The sequence below is a fragment of the Silene latifolia genome, chromosome 7, assembly GCF_048544455.1.
Source record: "Silene latifolia isolate original U9 population chromosome 7, ASM4854445v1, whole genome shotgun sequence".
Classification (NCBI taxonomy): Eukaryota; Viridiplantae; Streptophyta; class Magnoliopsida; order Caryophyllales; family Caryophyllaceae; genus Silene; species Silene latifolia.
In genome coordinates this window covers 125880613-125890827 of record NC_133532.1, presented here as the reverse complement: position 1 = coordinate 125890827, position 10215 = coordinate 125880613, and the positions used below count along the sequence as shown (strand labels likewise).

General features: G+C 36.8%; 1 protein-coding gene across 1 annotated transcript; it reads right to left on the bottom strand.

Moving 5' to 3' along the window:
- Positions 1–316: 316 nt before the first annotated feature.
- LOC141590748 (cysteine-rich receptor-like protein kinase 6) lies at positions 317–6086 on the bottom strand. Its single transcript, XM_074411311.1, has 7 exons — positions 5297–6086; positions 4573–4728; positions 3234–3349; positions 2788–2998; positions 2180–2417; positions 1836–1980; positions 317–442 (listed from the first exon to the last, which is right to left on the bottom strand). Exons 1-7 carry the CDS (start codon positions 6084–6086, stop codon positions 317–319), a joined length of 1782 nt encoding a protein of 593 aa, XP_074267412.1.
- Positions 6087–10215: the final 4129 nt, after the last annotated feature.

The window sequence follows — 10215 nt, the reverse complement described above, 5'->3', positions numbered from 1 at the left end:
GTAATTCCGTAAATAATTATGCAAGTATACTCTCCGTATTTTCCCGAACTTGCAATTTATTATTGAGAAAATTACCCACTAACGAACCAACCTTAATTACGCAAAATGAAACCGGTAATTACTCTTAAATCACCAACAATAAGTCTTGGGTTATAGATTTTGTCGAAAATTGATCACTATTACTATGTTGTTCAGTAGGGTTAGCCCAAGCAACATTTAGTTGAGGGACGATCACCACTGGTGGTGATGGCAATGTAAGATCGATTGAGCCAACGGTTAGCATTAGAACCACTTTTGTCATGGTGGGTCTTTGCTTTTAATCCGCTTGCACACATATCAATCCAATTTGAATGAACCTCTCAATATATTTGCTTGAATAAGTTTTGTCCAGTTCCGGGTCTACTAGTTCGATGGATCGCTCTTCATTCCATAGTATCCATGCCTTTCAATAGAAACAAAGTTGTACTTAGTTGATACTCTTTCCATCTCTCGGTCATTTGTTTAACTTTTTTTTTTTTCTTTATGGGTGGTATTTTAATCGAAGGCAAACAAATGATTGAATTGGAAAAAATTGTGTATTCAAGCTTACATGAATTGGGAGATCCTCCTTTGATCTCTGGCTAAATCTTTGTTTCATTATAAGGAGCTGGCATTTAGATGATCCATAGCGAATACAACGATATTGGCTATGCTGACTGCCGAGGGTTCATCTAGAGCGATTTTAGTGTACTCCGTAGAAGTTGTGGATTCTTCAAATTGATGGAATGTCGATAACATTTTCGTTTATATCCTTGCAAAGTATATTCTGGTTACTACCGATGTTTGCGGGAATTGTATGATTTTGTACATTCCTTTTGTAATGGTACTGACATGGACTTATTGTATAGTTATGTTTAGTAACTTTCGGGAGATGGTACTGCCATGGTCCATGGAGTTATTGTCGTCTTGGAAGATTCGCTTCTTTATAGAAAAAGCATCCAACCTTCAATTATCTATCTCTAGGCCGGGCGCATCTTCAGAAAACTCGTTACAATCACAAAGTCTGACACTATTCGGCATTGAAAGAGGTGGTAGACTTGGTTAGGAGCATCATCACCTTCGCAAGTATAGAACCTTGCTAGCAGAGGATTTAGATCTGAGATTGGTGGGAAGGAGATTGAGGTTCTTTTCGAATGAACTACTGTAATCTTTAGTTGAATTTATTCACTTCCGGGTATTCTATACCCCTATAATTACTTATGATGATATCAAATTTAGTTCTTTGTATTTGAATATATCACACATCATCCAATTTGGGATCTCATAAAACCATGTATAAAAATACACACAATTTTTAGCAAACCACACTGCAAATCACCAGAAGCCATAGGCTTGTTGTTGCGTGTCACCAAAACATTATATAGACAACATAGCCTATCATCTCGGTTTTGGGTACAAGTCCCGGGTTCTATTGAGTTCCATGGTGATCGTCATGGTGTCGGTGTCACTTTGTTGTTCACTAACGTTGATAGACACGCTTTGTAAAGGAGAGGACATTCCTAGTGATGTCGGTGTTGGAAGATGGCCAGAGCTTGTTAACTGTGAAACTATTAATGAAATTTCGGGTCTTTTCTCTGGATCATTTTGAAGACATAACAATCCAATCTGAATGCACCTTATTACACTTTTCTTCGAACAATCGTCACCGAGTGTAGGATCTCTTAAATCAAAGGGTCGACTCTCGTTCCATAGATTCCATGCCTTGTATTAGAAAATTAAACATTTACTCCGTATAATTTTGTCACTAATTTGTTATAGACATATATAACAATTGTGGTATGGGCATTTGAACTTACATGACTTTGGAGGCTCTTCTTTGATTCCTGGTAATATGTTCTATTGTTCAGACCACTCACAATCTCCAAAAGCATGATTCCGAAACTATAGACGTCGGACTTATTGGAATATTCCCCATTGACACACTCGGGTGCCATGTATCCTCTGCATAAATCATTTTGATATAGCTTTTCATATGAACCAACAATCGTAATCTGTGAAGAATAGCTCTAACAATCGTAATCTGTGAAGAATAGCTCACAATATAAGAAGCGTCTATTATTTAGTGAGTCTTTTTTGTTGTATGTCACTAGTTCATAGCAACAAATCTAGATATTTGAAAGTACTGAGAAGAAAGACGTACTGTGTTCCTTTAATGACGTCAGTGGTTCCATACTTCTCTGCGAGTCCCGTGCGTTTGGCTAAGCCAAAGTCAGCTATCTTGGGGTTCATCTCCTTATCCAATAAAATGTTTTCGGGTTTAATATCACGATGTATAATTGTAAGTCGAGAATCTTCATGGAGATATTGTAGACCTTTTGCAATCCCAGTTATAATTCTGGACCGTGTTTTCCAATCTAACAGAGTTCGCTTTGTTGGATCTTTAGTGTCATAAAGAGAAGAAGTCAGATAACAACAGAATCTTCATAATTAAAACTAGCTAGTTCAAAGACTAACAAAGGCATGGCAGTAAATGTGGTGCAAACCGCAAAGTACTAAATCATGTTAAAATGTGTCCTAAGCTTGAGATCGAGTTTTCAATGACACTAAGGTCCCAAGTTCAAATCTTGGTAAGTGGTAGGTTGAGCATGTGCATTATCCAGGCTTCAAACCCGAAGCCTTTGTGTAACTTGCATGCATGCTTTCGTATGAAGGGATCTATTAAGGTATGAGAACCAATTATTGGGATTAAACCATCACCTAAGACAAGCTATGGTAAGACGAAATTAAAGTTGTAAAAAAAAAAATTACCAAACAAAAATCGTTCTAGGCTTGCATTAGACATATAGTCATAGACAAGCAGTTTTTCTTCTCCTTCCAGGCAAAATCCTACGAGCTTGACAACATTGTTGTGTTGAAGCTTAGCAAGGAAGCGGGCCTCGGCCAAGAATTCCTCTGTACCTTGTCCAGATGTGCTAGAGAGTCTCTTGATGGCTAACTGATCTCCGTTCTCAAGCGTCCCCTATTGATCATTTGACAAGGTCTAGCCGCAATGAGATAATGATAAAGTGGAAAGTGTAAACCTTATATTTTATAAATAGAGTGCATCTCGGTCTCTAGAAAATTATTCGATAAGCTCTCTTTATTCATATAAGATACGGAGTATAAAATATAACATTTACTCCATACATTATTAAGCAATGTTTATGGTTAATGTCGCAATTTAAATGAATTGAGTAAAATGTAGAAGAGAGTACCTTGTAAACAAAACCGAACCCTCCTCTGCCCAACGTGTTTTCGGCTGAGAAGTCTCTGGTTGCAGTTTTCATAGTGGCAAAGTCGTAATGCACAAGCTCTGCCTCTCCAAGACCCTCTGTATCAACAGAAGGATCTCAGTTCCATTTTATTGTAAATATGTGAAAAATGATTTAACTCACTAATTGTACCGTCATTATTTTTATTTTTCGTAATTATGATATAAAAAACAACGGTTCGTTGACTTGGCTTTTGTTTTTTACTGGCAGAAAACAACCCAGTGACGATCCTCTGTCCCACTTTTGTGTTCCATTGTGTGTGCCACACCACTTACATTTCGACACATCACTTGTGGCAAAATAAAATATTACAATATATATATTAATTTGTTGAGGGTGTAGTACACACAATGTGACACCAAATGAGACAGAGAATCCTCACTAGAAAACAACCAACCATGATTCCAAGTGAAGAGTAGTCTAACATATAGATCACTGTTTTGGGGGAAGATTAGTAATGTAGAGTAACTTGGTTAAAAAAAAGCGGAAAAAATTCGATGAAAATAGTTATTTTTTGTTGTTTAAGGTGGCTAATCAATACTATATATTAATTTCAGAAACTAAGGGACATCAATGTAATTAAATAAATCTATACAAATTAATTATACTATATAGTTTTAAATCAATATCACTGTGCGATGGACCTGATCAAGGAACTTCAATGTAAATATAATATAGTTTTGGTTGAGGTATAAATTTAGAGAACACCGGAATATGATGATTTTCCTTAAATAAACACGTCTCACTTAAATAAACACGTCTCACTTATGTTTGGTAATTTTCATCTTCTATTCTTCTATAAATAGTTAGGAAATCACCAGGCATCTTCTTTCTTTTAGTCTCCTTGAAATTGACCATCTTAATTAATTATTTTATTTTAATGAAATTGACTATATTAATTAATTATTATTTTAAGAAAATTGTCCATCTTAATTAATTAATTATTATTAAGGAAATTGAACATGTTTAGGAAAATTACCAAGCTTTTATATAATTTAATTTTAACCCAAAAATATATAATATTTGTATTGAGATCCCTTAATCTGCTCCATCACACAGTGCTATTAATTTAAAACTATATAGTATAATTAATTTGTATAACTTTCTTTAATTACATTGAAATTCCTTGATTTCAGGATTTAATATATAGTATTGATTTCGGATCCATAATCGAAGTTTAACACAAACTAGGATAATTGACATAAACTAGAAAAATAAATCTATTTGGAAACAACTAATAAGAATATCTCGAAATATATCGTAATACTAATAGATGACTTACCAATATCATTTGGAGATGCTTTTTTAGACCTTTTACGGTAAAGACATATCCCCAAAACAAAAGCTAGAACTAACAATCCAACTGAAGCAGAAGCTGCTATTGCCGCAGTGATTTTTGATTTCGATGATGTTTCCTTTTCCGGTCTTGTTTGCTGAGCTGAATATAAAACGCGATTCTACGATTAGCAAATAGAGAAATAGGACCGGCTATAATGATACCAAAACCCAGAGCAGATCCTCTGTCCCATTTCATATCTCATCTTGTGTCTCATTATTTCTCCTAATGACACATCAGCACTTTGATATGTAATGTTACCATTTTTATTATTTCAATTGTGATGTGTCAAGATCTTAAGGGAATGAGACACAAGATGAGACATAAAAATGGGATATGTGATCTCTACACACCAAAACCAAAGAGTTTTATAGATCCTTTTGTTTGGATATTGTTACATCAATTTATCGTCTTCCAATCCTCAGATTCGACCTACTAACCAAAAAGTAAATTTTAATTTGGTCATGAGATTTTCTCACGTGTATTCTTCAACTTTTTTATTTTTTTAAACTGTACCTTCTTTTTTCCAAAAAACCATTTGACTGTCCATAATTTCTGAATACGAGTTCAGAAAATGGTAAATTTTTTTCTCAAACCGAAGATCTAGAAAAAGGCAATAAATTTGAATTTTTTTTTACCATTTTTTGAATCTGTAGGTGAAAATTTTTACCGTGATGGATGGCGGGGGCAGGAGGAGAAGGAGGCAGAGGCGGCGATAGAGATGGCTGAGGAATATCTTCCAAAAACGGACTCGTACCATACCTCAACTGACAACTAGGATAAAAGATCATTACCCCTGAACTTGCATTACAACATGAGTTCAATAGGGATAAAGCGCTTGTAAGACAACTATTACACCCAAGATTATCTATATCTGGCGTGCACTGCGCAAAGCTGTATAATCGTTCGAAAAATGTCGAATCAGTTTCTCCAAAAGCATAACGTGAAGAGGTAGATGACGCATTTTTGATTACGCCATTCAATGCTTTGGCTAGTATTGGAGAAAATTCTTCATAGTCCGCAACCTCACTCCCGGGCGTTAGGTAAGCCCATGGATAATCCTCGGACAAAGAGAAGATGTTACGATTAGAATACCGTAACATGCACTCAAAGTACCATACAATAGCTTCGCCATATAACGGGCATACGCCAGTTATCATTTGAGTCGCGTCATTGATGCACGCGCTACAAACGTTGAAGCTAATGTCAAAGCGACATTGAAAAATGCCATACACTTGGTTAGCCCCATCGCCAAAAGTGTAATTATCGAACTTGAGAGAAGTCGATTTGGAGGATAAATTGTTTAGAACTCGATCGAGGTTATTTTCATATACACTACCTTTTGTGTAATTCAATTCTGTACCGGTACAACCACTATGATCATACGTGAATTTTGAATCAACTTTGTTAGAAAGTTGACAAAACAAAATTGATGTAAGAACAAGCACAATATGTCCCATTTCAAAGGGATTAATGATAATGTGACTCACTCTTTTACGTTAATTAAAGAATTTGAATTCATAATCAAAGATTCACAAGGGATCGTTGTTGTATTTTTTTAAAATTTTGTTCTAAGTCAACTATCGGCAATTGAGTATGTATTTTCTATGTTTAATAATTGTCACAATTGTGATATAAGTACCAAAGTTGGCTGGTGTGAGTGGTAAGGGCTCTCATCTCTTAAACAAGTGGTCAGGGGTTCGATTCCTGACTCTTGCGAATGAAAAAGCCAAACTTGGGAGGGGTCAACCCATTAAATTGCCTTCAGTACCCCGAAGGAGATTGCCCCAGCTGTCGGTAGGGGATACTCCTGGTCAACACCAAAAAAAAAAAAAAAAAAAAAAAAACAATTGTGATATAAGTTAGCTGTACTAATGTACTATTGGTTGTAACGAAATTATGAATGGTCCTCTTAACTAATGTAGTTTCTTATTAAATATTCTTAACGTCCCGACCAATAGTTTATACTTGTTTTATTTCCATCTCACAAAATAAAGCAATTGTAAATTATTCACGCTTGAGACAAAGAGATTATTTACAAAGGAATATGTTAAAAATGAACGCGGTATCATATTTTTTGACAAAGTTGTCCACTTTCTTCTAAGCCAACCACCATTGTTTGATACTCCATCCCTCCCTCCCGGTGAATTGTTATCTATTTTTATTTTGGAGTGTATTATTCATTCGTTATCTATTTTTATATTGGATAAGTATTGAACAAGTGGGTTAGGGTGGGCAAGTCTAGGGGTGTACACGGGGCTGGGCTGTCAATTTGTGGCCCGGGCTTGACACTAAAATGGGGTCGGGTTAGGCTGTGCCGGGCTAGTCTCCATAATATCTGGCACGGCCCCGTTCCACATAGTGTTTTTTTTTAGTTTTTTGCGAGCCAAGCCGGGCTGGGCCAGAAATTTGGGACATTGACCCGGCCCGGGTAGATGGGCTTGAAAAAATCGGCCCACTGATGTGGGCTGGGCCGAGCTAGCCCGCACCATTGAACAGCTCTAGGCAAGTGGACATACTTTTCTTTAATATATATTCCCCTATCTATTTCACATATTATATTCTTTCATTTGTTTTTGTGTAAAATGGCATAGATAACAATTGACTGAGACGGAGGAGGATGTTCTATGTACTATGTTTAGCCAATGTAATATTCAAAATTAAACACACCATTTTATTTTATAAAACTATTCACCAATGAAGAGAATTTTCAAAATTCTGAGCAATATGTAAGAAAAATATAATCTTGTGAGAATTCAAACTTTTATATTTTTTTTATAATGGAAAACTCAAAATATTTAAGTTTACAATTTTCGTATTGGCAAACGTGTAAAAGAATAAAGGGAGTAACGAGACGGAAATATAACAAGTGGGTATTGATTGTAACGAGACCTTCAGCCCCGTGGTCAAACCCACGACGATCCGAACTGTCTTAAGCCTTGCAGTCACTCGTTCTTGGCCGATACACCAGCTAGATGTTAAAAATGCTTTTCTACACGGTGACCTTGCTGAAACGGTCTTCATGCACCAACCTCCGGGTTTTGTTGACCCCTCTAAGCCACGACATGTATGTCGCCTTCGCAAGTCCCTATATGGCCTCAAGCAAGCCCCTCGAGCTTGGTATCAGCGATTTGCGACTTTTATTCTATCAAAAGGGTTCACAAGTAGTGTGTGTGATCAATCACTTTTTATCTTTCGAAGTGGACATGACACGGCCTATCTTTTGCTCTATGTTGACGACATTGTGCTCACTGCGTCCAGTACATCCCTCCTCCGTCGCCTTATTCACGATTTGTCACAGGAATTCGCAATGACCGACCTTGGTAAATTGCATCACTTTCTCGGCATCCAGGTATCCCGAAATTCCTCCGGCCTGTTTTTATCGCAATCAAAGTACGCCCGTGATATTTTAATTCGTGCTAACATGGCCTCTTGCAACCCCGTATCCACCCTTGTTGAAACCGGGTCTAAACTTAGTGCTACGGCTGGCTCGCTCTTACCTGATCCTACTTCCTATCGAAGCATTGTAGGAGCCCTCCAGTACCTTACCATCACTCGACCCGACATTACCTATGCGGTTCAGCAGGTCTGTTTATTTATGCATGCCCCTCGTGAACCTCACTTCCAATTCTTGAAACGAATTTTGCGCTATCTCAAGGGCACCCTCGCTTGCGGTTTAACGATTTCAAAGTCTTCCTCTCATACCCTAACAGCCTATACTGATGCTGATTGGGCGGGTTGCCCGGACTCACGACGCTCCACTTCCGGCTACTGCGTTTTCCTTGGTAATAATTTGATTTCGTGGTCTTCTAAGCGCCAACGGACAGTTTCAAAATCTAGTGCGGAAGCGGAGTATAGGGGTGTTGCAAATGCTGTAGCTGAGACGAGCTGGTTACGAAATCTCTTGATGGAACTTCAGGTTCCTATTTCTTCGGCCACTCTAGTTTATTGTGATAATATCTCTGCGGTCTACCTTTCGGACAATCCTGTTCAACATCAGCGAACCAAACACATTGAGATCGACATTCATTTTGTTCGCGAACAGGTTCGTATTGGGAAAGTGAAAGTTTTACATGTGCCGACTGATTATCAATATGCCGACATTTTCACAAAGGGGCTTCCCAAACATCTCTTTACAAGGTTTAGATCCAGTCTCAGCGTACGGTCTCCTCCCGCTTAGACTGCGGGGTTATATTAGTAAATATTCTGTATATATTTAGTTTGTTATATTTCCTTGTATATCTCGTAGTTAGTTTATCTTGTGATATCGTTTCCTTGTATTCAGGATACTGTAACTATATATATGACAATAATACAATACCCTAATTAGGGATTGCATTACTTTCACTTTGTTTCTATTGACAGGCATGGATACTATGGAATGAAGAGAGATCCATCGAACTAGTAGACCCTGAATTGGACAAAACTTATTCAAGCAAAGAAATTCAGAGGTTCATTCAAATTGGATTGCTATGTGTGCAAGCGGATGAAGAACAAAGACCCACCATGACAGAAGTGGTTCTAATTAATGCTAACCGTCGGCTCAATCGATCTTACATTGCCATCACCACCAGTGGTGATCGTCCCTCAATTAAATGTTGCTTGTGCTAACCCTAATGGACAACATAGTAATAGTGATCAATTTTCCACAAAATCTATCACCCAAGACTTATACCCAAACCCAAGATGATTGGTGTAGTTTCCCCAATATTGTTACAAAACCATTGTCTTCAAATGTTCAATATGAAATGTCATGTGATTTGCAATTATATGGAACTAAATTTGACGAAATTGTAGTGTATACTCTTTAGTATACTCTTTTAAGTTATTTTTAATGAATATGACTCAATGTTTTTAATACTTTTTATAATTCTTGTAAAATTGGTAATGAATATACGACTCAATGTTTCGTGGTTTTACGATATTATTTTAATACTTTTTATCAAAGATAGGACCATATTGAAAAATAATATATCCGGTTTCAAATTTTGCCGATACGTATTTGATACAGTTTATATATAACTCGTATCGTATATAAGAAAATTTGTAAAGGATATACGGAAGTCTGTATAATCGAAATCATATACGGCATCGGATATGTATAATAAAACCGTATCATATATTTTTGCTCACCCCTACAAACGAGTCGCTGTTCAGACAGGTCTGGTGGGGTACTTTTATAAATCCAATTAGTTCCAATTGACAAAGGCCTATTGTTTATCCCAAGTGAATGTTGACCTAATTAGAGTGGAGCAACAATAGTGGAGCAACAGTACAACAAACAGCAAATAGTAGAATTAATCAAATCCAGGCTTGTTCTTCTTCTTTGTTTTCGTCTGACAGAGTTCGATGTGAGCCAACGTTGTTTACACCAATTACATTGGTTAAACATTGAATATATCATATGGAATAGTATATACGGTGATTGACTTTAATTGAAAATATGTAGACAAGTTCAACAGTAGCAATCAACCGTTTAACATCTACGATAGTTGGGTAGCTCTAAAACAAACGAAACGTGCATCTGCATAATCAACGGTTTTCGTTGCCAAAAGAAATACACACACAATCACACTTTTATTTCTCGTC

Excerpts from the sequence above, each read along its gene's own strand:
- LOC141590748 (XM_074411311.1), bottom strand. The coding sequence starts at position 6,086 with ATGGGACATATTGTGCTTGTTCTTACATCAATTTTGTTTTGTCAACTT. Across the intron at positions 4,729-5,296 it reads TGCCCCCGCCATCCATCACG|CTCAGCAAACAAGACCGGAA; the intron begins GTAAAAATTTTC and ends TTTTATATTCAG. Across the intron at positions 443-1,835 it reads AGAAGAGCCTCCAAAGTCAT|GCATGGATACTATGGAATGA; the intron begins GTAAGTTCAAAT and ends TTCTATTGAAAG.